Here is a 19,940-nt window from a genome sequence, read left to right as displayed (position 1 = left end):
TTTTTTTTTTTTTTTTTTTTTTTGTTCTTTGCATATTTTTAAAGAAGAGTTGTTCTCCTTTGGAAACTCATAAAAAACAGTTTATTTTATTTTAAATAAACATTATTAATTTTTATTTGAGATGTGAATTCGCATCTCTTCATTCATAGTTGCTTTTTCTTTTATGTTTATGTTGTGTGTATTTTAAAATTTTCAAGTTGAATATGTTGCAAAATTTATCCTTTGGAGTCTGAACAACATAATTCTCAAAGAACATCTTTCAACTCGATATTTTTAGTTCTAGGTGCAATATGTTCTCTTTCAGTGGTCTGAAGACTCTGAACAGGGTGGAATTGGGAACTGCATTTAGTTTTTCTACTGAAGGTGCATTTTCTCATGTTTCAGTGGTGTGAAAGTAGGAGGTTTGATATTGCTGGGTTAATGTCCTCAGTCCTACGAGCTCATATGCAGGCATATGATCCAGTCTTCTCAATGACTTTGAGATACTTGATAAGGTTTTTTCTTCATTTTCTTTTTTCTTGTCCCCCACCCATAATAGATCAGTTGATAAAAATTTTGTTGAATCTAAAATTTAAGTTCCTATATTATTCTTTGCCTTTTCTTGCAGCATACATAAAGGTTTTTGCTTTCGTGAAGGCGTGTTGTCTCCCATATCAGATCTCACTGAGAGGTTGCTTCTAGATGAACGTGATCCACCTGCCACGCCCACGGAGAGTCTGCATGAAGCACCTCCATTTGATGAGGTGAGATGCCTGATTTTTTAATTAGAATTTTAATTTAAAGAACTTGAGCTTCTAGTTAGTCCATCTAGTGATGTGGTACAACGTGAGAGTTTGCTCCTATTTGCGTGTATGGTTACTAGCTGCCAGGAGTTGTTATTTTCTTCGCCTCTTATTTTTTGATCTTAATATGAGTGCAGGTGGACATTCAAGCTCTTGCACATGCTGTAGAGCTAACAAGGCAGGGGGCAATTGATAGCTTGAGATTCACCAAAGGTGATTTATTTCATGCATTCCAGGTTAGCATCTACGTGAAGGCTTATAATTTTATCCTTTCTGGTCTATGCTTCACTGTTATTAGGTTCTTTTTGTACAAATCTCGGGTATAGCTGCTAAAAGTACTCTATGCTGCTTTATGTTGCATTAGACAGTGTGAACCATAACCTCATTGGACGGCATGCTTGTAATTGGTACTAGCATGGGACACAGAGGATGTGACACTGTCTTGATGGGTTGGTGAATAGAAATGGTTCTTCGTATTGAAATATAAGGTTGATGGGAAGTGGGATCATTGAGACATGTAAGGCAAGAGCAAGACCATAGTTCATATGAAAATTTAGTGTATGTAGAAGTAAATCTGTTAAGAGTTGGGAGACAGTTTGTTGTTTGTTCTGAAAATTTTGTTGAAATTTACCGACTGTAGAATCCTCACTCTTTATCTCTTGATTTTCTCTAGCATGAAGAATGGTTCTATCTACTCAGTTGTATTGATATTTACCTTTTCTTTAATTATTTAAAATATTATATTATTTACATTATTCTCTTGTGTTTTTGTGCTTATGACATTTGATTCCAATCATCTAGTCAATTAAAATAGTATTGTTCATTTTGTTTCAGTTTCATGATGGTCTCATTGATTGAGTTTTACATACATATCGCAGAATGAGTTGTGCCGGATGAAATTGGACCTTTCTGTACTTGATGAGCTTGTTCGTGAGTATTGCATCTACAGAGGAATTGTGGACTCTGGTCGTGGGGCTCTCTCTGGTGAAACTCAAACTTTTATCCCTTTTTATCAATAAGCTTGTATGCCTTTTAAACCTGTTTGTCATTTCTTGATAATTAGGGATGCAGAATCGCTCTAGTTCATTGAAAGTTGATCAATCTGAGCTGGAGTATTGTTCATCAAGGAATTGCTCTCTTGAAGTCGACTATGCAACCAGTAAACTTTCGGATGGTGAAATTTCTGTCAACAATTCCCGTGTGGATAGTTCTCCTGAAAATATTGCTGATGTGACTAGTTCTCAAGGTACCGAGACTGACTTACGATATTCATTGGAGCCAATGTCCAATCGAGAAGATTGTAGCACTAGTGATTTAATTCATGTGGGAAATTCAAGAACATTACAAGTAAACAAGAACCGTGGGATTGTAGAAAGGAGCAAGCGAAAGAGATGGAGAGGAAGACATGATGATAGAGAACTTCGTGACTTGTCTTACAGTGGATGCAGTAAACAAGAAGTTAGCACTACAACTGTGGCCAGTACGACCATGTCTAAGGAACAACAGGTACATCCATGACTATATTTTAATTCATCTAATGAAACTATCTGACTGAACTTTTTTCTGCAGAACCTTGAAAAACATTTACCATTAGAATCTACTGGCAAGGATGATAAATATGAGATTGTCTTGGGCATTAGAGAACTTGCAAGTAAAAGATTGGCTGCTGAGGTTGTGGAAGAAATTAATGCCGTGGATCCAAAGTTTTTTGCACAAAATCCTATTCTCCTATTCCAACTTAAGCAGGTAAATTGAACGAGGTTAAGTGTGAGTTTTCCTTTTATACTCATCATTCTTGATACACTATTAGCTAGTCACCATTGATGGATCTTGGAAGTTTACATGAGTATGCGGCTTGATGAGAATTATTGCATATTTCTTTTCAATTTATTTGACGTTCCTATGGCTTCAGGTTGAATTTTTGAAGCTGGTTAGTTCCGGTGATTATTCTAGTGCTTTGAGGGTCGCATGCACTCACTTAGGCCCATTAGCCGCTGATGATCCTTCCTTGTTGAAGCAATTAAAGGAGGCTTTGTTGGCTTTGCTCCTGCCCAACGAAGATATTTTTGGGAAAGGCTTCCCTATAAATGCTCTTGCTAATTCTCTTCAGGTATGAGCAACTTACTAATAATGAAACCCACCCCAGATTTATTAAATTTAATTCTTCTCTCTCTCTCTCTCTCTCTCTTTTTTTTTTTTTTTTTTTTGGGGGGGGGGGGGTATCCACTCTGAAAAAGTGTTTTTCAATATAAATTATTATTTTAGGTACCAATATTCAACCATTTTTATTGCTGATACCTCTGGATCTTGCCCTTATAAACAGGCTAGTAGTATGTTCTCTTATTGACGATGGGCCATGCAAACTCAGGATGTTTTATGAACAATATTTTAATCAAAATTTGTTCTATTAGAAAGAATTGGGTTTGAAAGAAATTAGAGGACCGTCTAAGGGGAAGAGACTAGTCAAAGACTTTCTTGTTAGTCTCTGCTTTTAGCTGGTGTTCTATTTCAAGTGATTTTTATTGGTACTCTTTTGTTCGTATGTTTGCCAATTGGGAAGCCTTTTCGTAGTCCCCTTGGGTTGGTGGGGATCTGTCCTCTCCCCCTTTTTATTATCCTCTCTTTGATATTGAATTTAAGTTTCCTTGTAAAAAAAAAAAAAACCAAAATTATCTCAATTATAATTTCAAGAAGCATTTCTTTGATTCAAATAAACATGTTTTTCAAATGATTAGTTCACTAAAATGAAAATGGTTAAAATTACTTAAATAAGAGAAAGTGCATGCTTGTTTGCATTTGTAGAGAGAGATTAGTAAGAAAAAGGAGTGCAAATAGAGAAAATAGTGCAAGAAGTTAATGAGAGAATATGCATATGATGAGAGTGATTAGCATGGAGAAAAGGTGGGAGCTTTAAGCTTGGGAGTCTCCTTTCTCTATTCTACTCAATTCTAAGGTTGGGCCACAGAGGAAGGAGGTCAGAGGGTTTTAGAGTTGGAGCTCAACCATATTACATAACGCATCTTCAATGTACAGATGGTGGATTTCTCTGTATATATATATGTATTTTTAATGACGATGAAGGGAATGTTTGATATTAGTGGGAGCTACTTTATATCTTCTAGAAGGCCCTCATGTTTGAGTGTCTATCTCGTCTATCTCCTTAAATATCGGGATGAATGTTTTGGACAGAGGGGCAGAGAGAACGACTATTTTTTGGGACTTCAGGCAGAGAAACCTTCATTTTCTCATTTAGTATTGTTTCTTAGTGGAAATTTGAACATTTTCTTTAGGAGCCATTGGAGTGGATGTTTGCTTGACTAACCTATTGGAAGAAGGGTCCCATCTTCTTTGGAAGGTTGACCATTGCACCTCCCTAATCTGCCTCCCCACCATTTTTCTGCAATGTACCCTATCTCACTAAAGGTTTCGCCTGGTGATGGTTAAATAATCAAGAAAAATCATTAGGCTTCATTTGGGAAGCATCTAATTTTGATGATGTAGTCACTTAAAAATCAAGATACCATTGAAGTCTTTATTGTTTCTTTAAAAGTACCAAGATCGGAGCAAGGCCCTAGCAGCAATATCCTAGGAGATTCTAGCTTTTCGCTTGACACATCAGCCCTTCCAGGAATCATTCTGCAATGCCCTAATAACAAGTATTGAGGCCGGATATCTTTTTGTTAGGAGACTGGTAGCCACCCCTTAGTTTCACAATTACTATAAATGGATCGGTGATTCATGACTTCTTTCATTCTTTCTGCACAAGCGATTAATGAGGACTAGAAGGGAAAGGGCCTTTTTTTTTTTTTTTTTTTTTTTTGCACTCATCTTGAAGACTCTTGTAGGCTAGGTTGTGAACCAAAGATGAAAAGTAGCACTTTACACTCATGGAAGAAAGCAACAACCATGTATGGAACCCACCGACGATGACTTGGAAAAGAAGAATAATTGAAGGCTAACCAATTTAAATTATTTTTAGTTGGTTGAAATTTTCTTTATGTTTTTTTTTATAGTTTTTTTTTATTATATTGGAGTCCTATACTTCCATTTCTATTTTTAGTTATCTCCTTTTTTTTAGGAGAATTATCCTTCATGGTGCACGATTTAATTATATAGCAATGATTGTTATACAACTTATATAAATATTTATGAACATCAGTGAAGATGGTACAAAAAAAAAAAAAAAAATCAGTTCAGTCTTGAATACTCAACAGAGACATTTTGGTTCTCTCTATTTGAGGTTTACAGTTATTCAAATAGATTAAAAAAAAAAAAAAAATTCTACTTCTTCATCCACGCAAACACTTTGTACCTCACTTACAAGAGACCCTTAACTCGATTGCAGACCATGGGCGTAACAATTTGGTATCAGAACTAATAGTTATGGGTGAATTTGCTATAGAACAACTTATCAAACTCTTTGTTATAGAACAACTTATCAAACTCTTTGTTATAGAACAACTTATCAAACTCTTATATTTACTCTTATTTGAACAACGTAGCAATTAAGCCGGTAATGAGAAGGTTGAGCAGGTTCGTGCCAAATTGGATGTCATATCTCTTGATTTGGAATCCACAAAGAAGGGTCTGACTATTTCAAATTGAATGTCGAACAAAAACAACAAGAGATAAGGGGATTTTTGGAGCACTAAGTTCTAAAAATTAGGGAGGAAACTTGATTGTACCACACAGAACTTGACTTTCCTTGCTTCAATGGGTTGGAAGATCCCTTGGATTGGATTAGCTGTTGTCAACAGTTTTTTTGACATCAATTGACACCTGGAGAAGAAAATGTGAGCTTAGCCTCTTATCATTTAAAGAGAATTGCTCTAACTATGATTTTTACAGATGGTATAGGATACTTCGAATCCCACCTGGACAGAGTTTGTCCACCAATGCAACTTGCAGTTTGGACCTCCCATCCAAAGCAATAAATTGGGGGAGCTCACCAAGCTAAAACAAACGGGGTCAGTGGGAGAGAACTCGAACAAATTTCAAGAGCTGAAATTTTAACTCAAAATTAGAAGATTCAGTTGTATCTCAGCAGATTGCAAAAATATGAGCAAATTGCAAAAGTCTATATCAGTTGAGGGGGAGCTCCACTAGCCACAGGACTGGGTAACCGCAATGAGTATTTTTGCTTGTACGAAAGGAAAATATATTCAAGGGCCACAACCAGTCGAACTAACAAACGCAATTCACCAATTGCATATTCACACACCAACCATTAGTAAAACGACTCACTAGGGAAGAAATGGAAAGAAAGAAGGGAGAATGGGTTGAAGCGAGGGAAGTTTAAGTTTCTTAATTTTGATACAATCAAGTTTTCTCCAAAATTTTTAGAAATGGTTGCCCCAGAAATCCCTTTTATCCCTCCTTGTTTTTTATTTGACTTTCAGCACGGAAAGAAGTTAGGCCCTTTTTTGTGGCTTCAAAGTCAAAAGGACATACATCTAATTTGGTATGAAACTGTTCAACCTTCTCATAACAGCTTGATTGGCCTCTTGTTCAGATAAGAGTAAATTGAAGAGTTTGGTAAGCAGTTCTTGAATAGATTCAACCATAACTGTTGACTCTGATACCAAATTGTTGCAGTCCTAAGTCTGCAATCAAGTTATGTATATCTCATAAGTAGAGGTACAAGGTGTTTGCCTAGTAGCTATTTTTTCAATCTATTTTGAATAATTTGTAAGACTCAAATAGAGGGAATTTTAATACTTTTGAGTTAAAGTACTCAAGATTGAATTGAAGTTTTGTTGGGTACCATCTTCATTGATGTTTATGAATATTTATACAAGTTGTATAATAACCATTACTTCATCAATTGAATCATGACTCAACCATGGTGGATTGTCCTCCTAAAACATAGGAAATTACTAAAAACAAAAATGTGGGAGATTAGTCTGTCTAACAGCTTTTAGAATCTCCTTTCCAATGTCCGGACTGGAGTTATCCTTTTTTCACGAGTCCTTCTCTTTTAATCTAGATCTGGACGTCCTTCCACCATTCTGGCCTTGGGATTAATTTTGGGATAGGTTTTTGTTTTAAAGAACTTGATGTTTTAGAGCTGTTATTATGACTCTCGAGGTTGGAGAGGGGGGAGCACAAAGCGGATCTTGGTTGGCTTCAAGGTGAAGGGACGCATGGATGAATTCGCACTGAGATTAGAGTGATTATGTGATAGGGCAAGTGTATAAGTTCTCTTAGAAATCACGCGAGAGAGTACAAAATATGTTGAAATGATTCATTTTGGTTTGTGGAGTTACTCTTCAATCTCAAAAGCAGCTCAAGACACATCAGGTTGAGCTCAAGGCATTACATGGCATGTCCAGATCATAGGACTGTTACAGCCGCAAAACTAGGTGCCGAATTCAGATTCTAAGTATTGGGCATGAGGCATTATAGCTGTATGTTGAAAGTACAACAATCGTTTTCTAGATTTTAAACAGTTTTTAGATACAGCTTTTTTTCCTTCTTGTTTGTAATGGTTCCATTTGTAGACCACAAATCGTATGGGACTGTATTTTCTATTACACACTTCCGAAGTGTAAATGCAAGATAGTCATATATGCGAGGAGGTAAAAGAATGTGATCATGGTATTAGAACATTGACCCAGGAGATAAACCTTGTACCTCCAAAATTCTCTCTATCAGGAAGAGAACAGAATACGCTGGTATCTGTAAATATATAGCAATGTGACAGAAAATTTTACATTTTTGACAGGTTGCTTTTGGTAGGAGACTTGGTATTGAAGAACCACAACTAATGAAGTTGATGAAAACCACACTTTACTCTCATAGTGAATGGTTTAAACTTCAAATGTGCAAGGATCGGTTTGAAAGTCTCTTAAAGATTGATTCCTTGAAGGAAGTTAATCCCCCTCTGCTTTCTACTTCCGCTGGGCTATTGAAATCAAATTCAGATAGTTGCACCCCCGGTTCTTCCCAAGTCGCAAAATCTTCGGGTGCAAGAACCACAGGAGATGGCAGCAGTCCTACGCAAGCGTCATCTAGAGATGCATGTGACGAAAGTGCAATTCTTAAAGTCATGGTAGGTAATCTCAACTTGTACAATGAACTTCTATCATCCCATATATGGTCTCAAATTATATTTGGTAGAAAAAAATGTGGTTTTCTATAGTCCTTCTGTTGTAGGTTTTCTCCATATTTATGATGCGAAGTTTTTGTGCATTGGTTCAGGAGTTTCTTGCTTTGCCCAGAGCTGATGCCATTCATCTTCTTGCACAGTATAATGGAAATGCAGAGATGGTCATCCAGCAAATATTTGCATAAGTTGGCATGTAAAAATTGTAGCTTTATTATGATGGGGTTCATTTGTTTATTATTATTTGCCTGACATTATTTCATTCATTGTGTAAAATACTTGTATACCATCTTTGTATATGCCAGAGCTCCCAATGTACATAAACGTCCGTCCAACGATTAATGACCCTTGGGTTCTTTTATTATATTTATGGGATTGGCGGATGTGCAATCGAGCAGTTCGGGAATATGTAACTTAGATCTGAATGTGCATAGCAATGGATTTCAATCACAACTGTAAAGAAGATGTTTTTTCTTCTTCTTGTAACACATTTGATTCGTGGAACAATATCGATACGAGTAAACTTCAAATTTGATTTATTCAATACTCAACCCTTAGTGATATAACTTGTAGAACTAAGTTATTGGGTATTATTGACATTAAAATTTGGTTGATATAGTAGATTACGATATCTTGAAAATGAAGAAACTAACTGAATATGGATAGTGAATTATTTGTACGAACAGTAAAATCTTTGCTAATAGTTTATCACTTATCTCTATCATTTCTTTATAGCAGGTGGTGGGACTTGGGGTCATATTTAGGGAGATGAGCCCTTATGGAGCAAAAAAGGTTAGAGCACATAAAACAAAAGTGCACAAACAGCGAAGAACGAGCACCCTCTAAGATTCTCCGAAGACGCATTAATTTAAAAAGAGCACATAGCCATCTGTCACATATTTAGGCAAAAAAAAAAAACCTTATAATAATTCAGTAGTCAGAACATTGGCATAAATGGGTTTCCACTTTGGTTTATTTTTATGCATTTGATGATCATATCAGCGTGGGGTGCACGTTTTGATCACCAACTTTCTTCATTCTGAAGCTTCAATTTTAAGGCACTCCCTCTTTTAACCTTATAAATACTATTTTCCATTGTAGAGTTTATCTCCTTTTAAGGAAAGGCTACAAAATTTCAACCCATAATTTAAACTTAGAAAACAAATCTATACAAGCATCATGACATGCTTTGTTTGAAGAAATCCACTTCAAATTATTTATCAAAACTGCGATAAGACGGTTTATTAAAAGTCAACAATAAAAATAATAATAATAATAAATAAAAATAATCAACGCAACCTGCAGGCCGATAGATTATAGAGTTTAAAATTTGGTAAATAATAATAATTGAATTGACAAATTGGCTTCTGTTTAATATAAAAAAAGAAAATGTGTCACATTTGTTATCATTTTTCTTTAATATAATATATCATAACATGTTTACGTGGAAAAATTGAATTAGATTGTTTTATTATCTCATTTATAGACATTGAGATTTATTTTAGTTAATTAAAATAATATAAACACATTCTTCAAAAGAAATAATTGAAGAAAATGAGGTGTTTTGAGAAGCGCTCAGAAGCATGGGGGAATGATGGTTACAAGAATTGGTTGTTGTGCATGCATTCATTGAGGTTAATGATGGCTGCTGCTCATCCTTTTTTAGTTATCTTCCGATCAAGACTACTCCCAATATTACTAAAATTATTTTTTCAAACTATCTTTCTCCTCTGTAATATTATATTTTATCAATCACAAAGATCTTACATTCGCCCTCTTTGAGATTATCGTTGCTGATATACCGCTCGATGCCGGATTCTAATACCATTGTAACAACTCAAACATATTATCGGCTTTTGTTGGGCTGATTTTGTAGAAGAAGAAGACAGAAAGAGAAGAATACATGATTGAGCATAAACAAATGATATCCAGTGTTAAATAATGGGAGGGATCAGGACCTGCCTCTCTGGACTGTCCTTTTTAAATTTTTCTGGGAAAAGGGATTCGATGCATTAAATTAGAGCATCACGCCCAGGGTTTCACTGTTGCTAAGAACAAATTAATTTGTAATTTAACCATTGCTTTATTTATATCCATTTGAAACGAAAAGGGCATTACAGTGTAGCAAAGGGGTACTCGCATTGCCCCCACCTTCATTCTTTGACGCGCCTCTGCACTTTGTTTAGTGTTTGGTAAATCTATCGGTTCTTTTCCACATTACGCCGTCTGGGTCTACGACAAAAGTTTTGATTTAAAGATTTGTAAGATTTTGCCGGAACCTAACACCATAACTCGTACGGAGTACTAACAAAATTTCAATTTTTGTTTGGAATTTGAATGCAGACGGAGCCCCTCAAATTACGCGTTACCTCGTTTCTTCTTGTTCTTGCTTTCTGTGCATCACGTGTCCAAATTTATCTTCTTCACCTTAAACCCCAATGTCTCTCTCTTTGGGTCTCGTTCTTGCCTATTTTTGAAGCAAATCTGCAGCCGCTGGGCTTAGTAGACGAACGGGGTTGACGGTTTGGTCCCAAAATTTGACCTCTGTTCCCTTTTTTGCTGTTTTTCTTGTAATACCCATGGCCGAAAGTATCTGTTTCTTCAACCAGGTATTCTATCTTTCTTCTTTGCCTGCACTTTACCTTTTAAAATCGAGAGTTTCTGGTTTCGCTTCATGCAGATTCCGGGTTTCAAAACATTTTCCTTTCTTCTAGGTTTCATAGTTTGAATGTTCGATTATTTTGAGGTTAAGAAGTTCGTTTTCTTAGTTTTCCGAACAATTTGCCTTGTGCAGGTCATCTTTTTTGTTCTTTAATTCATGCAGCTTCCGTTGTTATTTAAGGGAGCTTAACGAACTGTAACGTATTTTTCCTCTTTCATGATTTCCCAGGATACTCTGATTCTAAAACCTCCCAAGAAATCTCCTCTGTTGTTGAGGATGGCAGTGTTGATGTTTGCAATGGTCTGTAGTGTTTCCATATGTTCAATCTGTGTGAAGCAGTTGAACACTCACACCAAGGCCAGATTCCTGAGGGTTCAAATCGCTGACTATCCTGAAAAAAGTATTAGACTAACAAAAGTTCCTCGTGAGCATTATCCAAGACCCAAAACTTTTAGCAGGTACTTGAAATTTATGCTTCTAATCATGATTTCAAAAGTTTAAGATCACTCAATACTCAGCTTTTGTGTTGTATCAGGGCTGAATGCTTCGACAATCCAGTAAGATTCTTTGCAATCGTGTCGATGCAGCGGTCAGGAAGTGGCTGGTTTGAGAGTCTTCTCAACAGTCATGTTAATGTCTCCTCTAATGGTGAGGTGTTTTCTGTTTTGGATCGGCGAAAAAATATTACCTCAATTGTACAGACTCTGGATAGGATTTACAATTTGGACTGGCTCAGTAGTGCTTCTAAGAACCATTGCTCTGCTGCAGTTGGCTTCAAATGGATGCTTAATCAGGTAACTAAGGGTCCCGTTTTATTTTTCGTGTTCGAGACTTAAACTTATAGACGCTACTTCTACCTATGTGTAATGTGTGTGCCTAGTATGCGTAATCTTTGAAGCTTAGTAATGAAATTTTTACACTATAGATGCATGTTCGGTTGAAGAGGAGAACGAAGCATTCCTTATAAGGGTGTGGAAACCTCTCCCTAGAAGACGCGTTTTAAAACCGTGAGGCTGATAGCGATAGGTAACGGACTAATTTACTCCTCATAAATGCATCTCAGTATGTGGAATGTTGTCAACCTGATCCGTGCTAAAAATCATGTAGTTGCACGACATAGTACCGTGTTCATTTCATTCCCAGTTTAATTTGTTTCGACTGAGGGCTTCACTTGATGGTTGGAAGAGGTAGCTTATGGTATTTTGTTTGAATAGGGATTGATGCAGCATCATGAAGAAATAGCAGACTACTTCAACCAGAGAGGTGTTTCTACGATTTTTATCTTCCGAAGAAACCTACTACGTCGTATTGTTTCGGTTCTTGCAAATTCCTATGATCGTTATGCTAAGATGTTGAATGGAACCCACAAATCACATGTGCATTCTCTAGAAGAGGTTTCTCTCCCTTGCGCTCTCTTTCTCACTTGCTATTGTTGTCTCGATTTTCTTTCTGTTACTCAGGGTCTTAAAGATATGGCCGATTGAACTGTCTTTCAGGCCGATGCACTTTCGAAGTACAAGCCTGTCATAAATTCGACATCGTTGGTCTCTGATCTGGAGGGAATGGAGTCAACAATTTCTAAGGCCTTGGAGTACTTTGGTAACACAAGGCACATCATTGTGTACTACGAGGACCTAATCAATAATCGAACGGTGAGACTTAATCGGTTTGGATTGTTCATTGCTTGGTGCTAACCCATTGCAACTCTGCTGCATTGGCTTTTCCCTCATCTTTTGAAGCTTTGATTTGACGGTCAAATAAAATCCCCACCATTCTTGTTGCAGAGACTGAAAGATGTACAAGAGTTTCTTAATCTGCCACAAATGGAACTAAGAAGCCGCCAAGTGAAGATACACACAGGACAATTGTCTGATTACATCAAGAACTGGGACGATGTTAAGGTGATTCTGAACGGAACTGCTTACGAGCATCTTCTTCACGCAGATTACTGAGCTATATATCGTTTTTTGCTCGACTTTTGAGATGGTTGGAAAGGGTAATGCCTTGCCAGTTCTTCCCAAAACAAAGAAGCTTAACCAGTTTGGACTGTGTTTGCCTGATGTTCATTGGAGTGTTACGAATGTTTCTTCCCTCTCAATCAGCCTTCATTGATTGAGGACCAACCCTTTTTGGTTTATAGTCTGTTTGACCAAACTGAATTGTAAATGTTAGCTAACTGTTGTGATAGTGTTATTGTCTCATTCAATCTGCAAAAGTATGAGCTTTTCTGACAAAGGGGCATGTAAACAAACTGAGGATGTTTTCTTGAACAAAAATTTAATCAAAACAAGAGAAACTTCAGTATATTTTGGGACACATACCTTGCAGCCAAGCCAATCCTACTCTTTGTTGGGAATGAAATTAGTTAGGGAGCAAGAGTTAAAAAAGAGTATTGAGTTAAATAAAGTGTAATAGAAAATAGTTTTTCAAAATTTCTTTGGTCTCTTGTCCCTCTCCTTTCGACATCTCCTTTCCAGCTTCCTTTCCAGCCTCGTGAGTGTTATTTTAACAAGTTAGTTTCATAGCGAGCGTTTACTTCTACAAATTGGTATCAGAACAGATTCTTATTTTCAACAAATTAGTATCGGTTCAACACTCCTCATGTAATTGTCCAGAAAAGATGAACAAAAAAAAGTGTCATATTCTTCTTCATATATGAATAAAACACGTGAATTCATACTCACTCCATTCAACAAAACGTCCATAAAGTTACAATCTTTTTTTTTTCTTACGGTTTCCAGAGACATGCATGAATTCGCCCATATCTTAAATTTTGACTAAAACCATGTTTTTCACATTTTCTATACTGATTTGATGTTAGTAGATTCGGCCGTCCAAATTCATTGCTAGCAGATATTGTTCATTTTAGTGTTACGTATCGCTATCAGTCTCATGACTTTAAAGTGTGTCTGATAGGGAGAGATATCCACACCCTAGTATAAAACCTTTCCAACCGAGGTGAGATTTTACAATCCACCCTCCTTGGAGGCCAGTGTCCTTGTTGGCACACCGCTCGATGATTGGATCTGATCTCATTTGTAATAGCCCAAACCCATCGTTAGCAGAAATTGTCAGCTTTGATCCGTAATGTATCGTCGTCAGCCTCACGACTTTAAAACGCGTTTGATAGAGAGAGTTTCTATACCCTAATATAAAACCCCTTTCTAACCGACATAGAATTTCACAGAGGCGGATTAGCAATTTACAAACAAAATTTGAGTGATACACTAAAAATTCCTCGTAAGCTTGAACTTTGGTAGGAGCAGAGAATTGTTTCCAAAGCTTCTTAATTAATTCTCAAATTAATCTGATTGCACTATCAGTGGTCAACTCCTATTCCCTTTTTGTGAGAAACTAAAAGTCAAAGTTTAGAACTCAATTAATTAAGCCCCCATTAAGAATTCTAATTAGTTGTGTTTTTATATTGGTCAATTGGGAGCCGAAAAAGGGACCTCCACTCCACTGCTTTGGTGGGCTTCACAGTAACTCATAGCACCCCTTAACGCTCCTCCTATAAATAGCTCTTTAGTTTATGCTGTTCTTGCATATACTCTCTCTTCACCCTTCTCAGATCTCATCACAGCTTGGTTGGAATTTGTTCAACTTCAAATCTATGGCGCCAACCAAGCTAAGCTTTGCCTTTCTTTTCACTGCCCTTATAGTTTTATGTTATGTTACAGATTCTGTCCTGAGCAGGCCATTGAAAGCCGACACAAATCACCAACTCTCTGAGAGGCCTGCAAAAGACGGTCATTTCCAATTCCATGGTAAAAGTGTTGATGAAGGAAACGGATCGACCAACCCGAACCCTCCTACAGCAGCTGCGGCGGGTTCGTCTCCCGGTCGGAAGATGGATGACTTCAGGCCAACCACCCCCGGGCACAGCCCTGGAGTTGGCCATTCCATTCAGAACTAAAACTGCAGTATTATTATTATTGGTTATTTCTCCACAAGGAACAAAAAAGAAAGATGAAAGGGTGTTGCATCCGTCATAATGTAAGCTATATATATGATTTATGGATGCATGAATTGAATTTTTATTTGGTATGAATATTGTGTTGTGCTCTTAGAGCATAAATTAAGTCGATAAGACGTCAGTTACCATCTCAAAAAGTTGATGGACGAATAACTATTTCACTTATGAAACATTTCATGTCGGGCCAGAAAAGGCAAAGTCGGTCCTCGTGTGATATATGCGCTTAAATTTTATAGCTAACCTAATGGAAGTTTTATGTAATTACTTGGATTATTGCTTTGATGAAAGAAATGTAAAAACATTATATAGCTTTCAATGGAAATGGAAATGGATAATGTAAGAATATTTCCATATACATATCATATCATGGTTACGTACCATTACGTTTCGTATAAATTTAATATTCAAAATCCATGAGATCTCACGTTCATTGAAGTGTGAAAATCTCTTCATAACAGACATATTTTAAAACTGGTAACAGACCAAAGTGAACAATATTTGCTAGCGGTAGACTTGAGCTATTACAAATGGTATCAAAGTCAATCACAGGATTGTGCAAGGCACTAGTTGAAGTAGATGCATTTTAAAACCGTGAGACTGACAGCAATACGTATCAACATTGGTACTTACTTTGTGAGTATTTCATTCAAATGACTTGAGGCTTAAGACTCGACGCCACTTTTTTGTCGTTCAAACTGTCAAGAAGACCATCCTCATGGCTATGTCTATGTCCAAAGCATGACTCGTAGACCCTTATTGGCATATAACAATCTTTTTCATATATTGGCAAAAAATGGAATGGATTGTCCACTTCGAATTCTCCGTTTGATGGTGATCTTGTTCTTAAACTTTACCCAAAATTCTTATATTAATGAAGTAATATGTAAGTTCTTCTATGCTTGTAGAGCCTAATAAAGTAAACAGAAAACAGAATTTGTATAGTTTATACATAGTGATTAAAAGGACGAGATGATTAACGGAATAATGACCCTTTTGACATAGAAAAACTTGGAAAACCTTTTGTCATTAGTTTATTGAATCACCAAAAAGGCCTACTTCACAGCAAATGCTTTTGCCTGTGCTCCACAGCTTGGCACTATATATTCAACACAGAATCACAATCTTTCTTTTTCTTTGTTTAATGGAAAAAACTAGTGGGAGAGAGGGTTCCCTATATTGAGGAACAACTGAAGTGGGTCCTAATGGAGGAAGATCCTGATATCAATCTGAGGTATTATAATTTAAAAATCAGGTCTAATACTATGGGATGGCTGCTGCAACGGAGCTTCAAGTGGAGCTCAGGCATGCCACTAACCTTATTAATCTCAGTCTTATGACCATCATCATTACTTCTTTTGTTTTCTAATCAAAAAGAGCTCTTCACTATTTGATTTCAAAGTTATTGACACACTTATGTGACACAACCAAGTGGTGTGGACCCTCATTTCTTTGGCTGCATGTGATCTGTGCTGGCTTTGACTTCTTTCTTTCTTTTTCTTTTTTCCAATTATACGAAGCTCTTTATTAAACGTATATGAGTTCATCTTCAATTGCTATCGTCCAAAACAAGCAAAAAAAAAAAAAAAAAAAAAAAAAGTTGGTTGACAATACTTTTCCATTCAACATAGGCAGACAGAGGTGGGTTGACTCAGTAAATTGAAAGTGTGAAGACAATATATAGATGTGAATGTAAATGTTTTTTTAAGGTTGTAATGAGTTTGTAGTGTTGGAGTTGAAAGTGTTCCATTAAAATATAATAGTGATGATGTGAATAAATTATATGGGAAAGGGCACACGAGTGATTATATTGGTAGGAACGGTGAGAGATTCGGTCAAATATACAATTCTTCTGTTTATGTGAGCCGTCCATTGCTAATACCTTCTTTGTATTAGTGGCAGCTGCTTCAAAGACCCCTTCGTATTTTATTATTATAACCTAATACCTTTCAATATTCAATCATATCAATGCACTTCCCCTTGTACTACTTCTCTCAACTACAAGCACTCCTGTTTTTTAACATTATATTCTAAATATCTCACAAATATTCAATGGGGTGGTTTATGCTAATTGGTTTGATTCGGTGACATCGAAACGAAACATTTTTTTATCAAGATTTGGAAACCTCTCCCAAATAGCGTTTTAAAATTTTGAGACAATATCTGCTAGCGGTTGGCTTCTCATTCCCAACATTAAACTATACTTCATTCAAATGAACTACAGAAGACTCGATAATGACCCTAAAATTCTTCAATAAAATTTGTGTAACAGCCCAAGTCCACCACGGGCAGATATTGTCCTCTTTGGCTCGTTACATATCGCAGTCAACCTTATAATTTAAAAATGCGTTTACTAAGGAGAGATTTCCATACCCTTAAGTAAGGAAGGTAGTAAATGACTCTAATATCATTTTTTAAAAAATATGATCTATTTTAGTCTATTATTTATGATTGTCAACTTCATAATTTTAAAATGCATTTACTATAAAGAGGTTTCCACAGTGTTTAGAAGTAATGTCGTTCCCTTCTTCAATCGACGTAAGATTTCACATCGTACACGAGCAAACATAAAATAAAACTCAAAAGTTCCACCGAGTGACATTAAAACACTAAAAAAAAATTAAGATCACATTTGATAAGTATTTGATTTATTATTAGTTTTCATTGAGAAAAAGCATGAAAAAGTTCTCCTCGAGGGTCCTCAGCTCTATAGTAGGTGCGTGGTCTGCAAAGCGAGATCTTTTGAAATAATTGCTTCTGTATACAAACAAACACAAATTATGTATTAGCAACTAACCTAACGCACAGTTGGTCGTGAGAATGTGTGGGGTGATAAAGTATTAAACCATTAGAAGATCTTTGATTGATTTGGCCCACACATGGAGAGGAAGGCCGCAAATATAGTAATGATGGAAGGCAGGTGGATCTTCTGGTGTCCTGAATAGCCGCCTGCCCCTTCTACTAACTTTTCTGCGGCCTCCTCTTCCAGTAACCTCAACCATGTGCTCCTCTCTTCTTCTCTTCTAACTCTTCACTTTTAAGGTGCGCATCCTTTGTCTTAAACTTACTGAACACTAAGAATCTCCTTCCCATGTGGTTCCTGTTGCATTGGCTTTCACTGTTTTGTTTTCTTTTTTAATAACTTGGAGAACTTTTGGGAGAGGGCAAAAAAAAGAAGGAATTTTTAGGGTTTTGCGAGTTAGGTTTTGTAAGAACCAACTTGCTCATTTTTTTAAATAAGAAAAGGGATACGTTCATTTGCCTTCTACTTTCTCATCTTCAAATTTCATATGCCCTTTCACCAACTTGAAAGTGTGTTGTATTTGCATGGTTTGAATCCCATTCAAACCAAATCAATAATGATAAACGCCACTTATAATTTGGTGGGTTGGAGCGCCTTTACGATCTTCAAATTCCTAGGATTTATTCGCTAACAATTTTCTTTAAACAATTTCATACCTATAAAAATAAAAATAGTGTCTCTTTTTTATATGAAGAATCCTTAATAATACTAATTTTGTTCAATAATATATATATATACATATATCATTAGGTACATACCAGGAAGAGATTTCCACACCCTTACTAGGAATGCTTGATTCTAAGATCTCAAGTTGGCTGGAGAGTAGAAACGAACATTACTTATAAAGTATGGAAACCTCTCCCTAGCAGACATATTTGAAAACTATGAGGCTGATAACGATACATAACGGGTCAAAGTGGATGATATTTGCTAACGGTGAGCTCGAGCTATTACAAATAATATCATGTCTAGTCATTGGATGGGCACTGATGGGAATAAGACTAGACCCTCACTATAGTAAACGTATTTTAAAACCGTGAAGTTGGAGTAATACGTAACTGACTCAGTTGTTTTCCCTTTGGTTGGTATTCTAGGAATAAAAGTCATATTAAACGTAATAGAATTGAATGAATTGGAAGACATAATATCCAAGGAACAACCCACTTGTTCTCCTTATTCATAAGGATGAGCAAGTGATGGCAGCCCGTTGGTTTGAAATCTTCAAAAATATATTATTCTTTGTTAGCACAGCAAACTTTGTAGTTTTGACCACTCCTTCGAATCTTCCTTAGTGTTGGGGGCGACAATCCACATATTTTTTTTTCCCTCTTCCATGTTTCATGTCTCTCTGTCTTTGTTCTTTTTACTTGTCACACATTTTAGGGCTCTTCAAGAGACCTCCAATGAGCCCTATAAATACCCTAAACCAACTCAACGATTCTACATGCCTTCCAAACCTTTATTCCATTTTCATTGCATTTTTTCTCTCTGCCTGAGATCAAAATGCCCACTCACTTCTTAACCTACTTCTTTGTGTTCCTCATTTTGTCTCACCAACTTGTTCTCATTGAAGCAAGGAGTCTGAAAGTAAACAGCATCAATCCACACACTCCCAAAACCATAACCAATTCAGAATCCCGAAACAGCATTAACAACGATGCTAAAAACACCAACAAGCTGCACCACAGAATTGCCGATGGCTTTGTGGATGCCTTTCGCCCCACCACCCCCGGCCATAGTCCCGGCGTTGGTCACTCCATTCAAAACTGATTACCAACTTAATGGAACGTTATGTGTGGCCTATGGGGACGTGCTTTCTCTTTTTATTTTTCCTTTAAATCCCTCCTCTTTCGTTTCATCTCACATGCATGGCTCTGACATATCCTGTATAAAACTGTCAACCACATTGGAGCAGTCTATGCGAAATCGCATAGTTTTCATGTTGTAACCTTAAGCTTGATTGATAATGTATTTTCGATTTCATTTTCGTGTGCATGTATCTCAAAGGGTCGTTTGAAGTATTGTTAAATCATTGTAAAAGTTAACCCTATTGAAGTTTTATTTCATTCTCGACTATCTATGCTACCTATATAGATAATATAGCATATGATAAATAAAAAGTTGAGAGATTTAAAGGATGAGGTATACCATCAAACTTAAACGGATAAATTATCTGTTTGATTTATTCTCGGAATTTTGATAGGGTCCAGCACGGTAGCTAGGGTTAGCAACCATTGAGGTAGGGTTAGAGTTAATAAGCATGTGGGTGGGGTTGCATGAATATGCATATATCTTTCTTTTTCTCTGTCTATCCTAATCTTTGTTAGCTATGAATATGAATTGCTTTGAAAGAATATATTTAAGGGAATATACTGACCATGTTCCTCCACATTAGGGTCTTTTTTATCAAATTATATCTTACCTTAGCACCACCAACAGATATCATATGTTTGTAAGGAGATGACTAATTTTTTCCCTAAACCCTAAAAAGACGCCCCAACGGGATTATCAATAATCTTATTATTTCAACTCTTAATTGTACTTAAAGCATCAACAAGATTAACGAATACAAAGTCCAAAAAATTGAAGAGAGAAAAATGGTTGGTGTGAGATCA

The 19,940-nt window shown here is 36.4% G+C and overlaps 2 protein-coding genes across 6 annotated transcripts in view; both read left to right on the top strand.

Moving 5' to 3' along the window:
- The window catches only part of LOC111478049, a 10,372-nt gene extending 1,999 nt beyond the window's left edge, over window positions 1–8,373 (top strand). Inside the window, exons 4-13 of one of the 2 annotated variants that reach the window (XM_023122127.1) lie at window positions 385–494; window positions 608–743; window positions 920–1,018; window positions 1,661–1,766; window positions 1,846–1,956; window positions 2,029–2,288; window positions 2,352–2,528; window positions 2,695–2,892; window positions 7,507–7,833; window positions 7,983–8,373. In XM_023122127.1, the coding sequence (XP_022977895.1) occupies window positions 385–494; window positions 608–743; window positions 920–1,018; window positions 1,661–1,766; window positions 1,846–1,956; window positions 2,029–2,288; window positions 2,352–2,528; window positions 2,695–2,892; window positions 7,507–7,833; window positions 7,983–8,075 (1,617 nt within the window). In that variant the 3' untranslated portion in view covers window positions 8,076–8,373. Of the gene's footprint in view, window positions 1–384; window positions 495–607; window positions 744–919; window positions 1,019–1,660; window positions 1,767–1,845; window positions 2,289–2,351; window positions 2,529–2,694; window positions 2,893–7,506; window positions 7,834–7,982 lie in introns of both variants that reach the window. The other variant, XM_023122126.1, reaches the window with a different exon arrangement.
- A 1,598-nt stretch (window positions 8,374–9,971) lies between these two features.
- LOC111478700 (nodulation protein H-like) lies at window positions 9,972–12,852 on the top strand. Of its 4 annotated transcripts, none has more exons than XM_023123110.1 (7): window positions 9,972–10,079; window positions 10,231–10,496; window positions 10,778–11,007; window positions 11,085–11,343; window positions 11,764–11,943; window positions 12,046–12,201; window positions 12,334–12,852. In XM_023123110.1, the coding sequence occupies exons 2-7, from the start codon at window positions 10,467–10,469 to the stop codon at window positions 12,499–12,501; spliced, it is 1,023 nt and encodes a 340-aa protein (XP_022978878.1). In that variant the 5' UTR covers window positions 9,972–10,079; window positions 10,231–10,466; the 3' UTR covers window positions 12,502–12,852. The 4 variants fall into 4 exon arrangements, with proteins under 4 accessions (XP_022978878.1, XP_022978879.1, XP_022978877.1 ...); XM_023123111.1 differs by having other exon boundaries at window positions 9,979–10,148; XM_023123109.1 differs by having other exon boundaries at window positions 9,979–10,496.
- The last annotated feature ends 7,088 nt before the right edge of the window (window positions 12,853–19,940 follow it).

The sequence above is a fragment of the Cucurbita maxima genome, unplaced genomic scaffold (genome assembly GCF_002738345.1).
Source record: "Cucurbita maxima cultivar Rimu unplaced genomic scaffold, Cmax_1.0 Cma_Scf00004, whole genome shotgun sequence".
Taxonomy (NCBI): Eukaryota; Viridiplantae; Streptophyta; class Magnoliopsida; order Cucurbitales; family Cucurbitaceae; genus Cucurbita; species Cucurbita maxima.
Note: the sequence above shows the minus strand (reverse complement) of the source record. Positions and strands in the feature narration are given on the sequence as shown.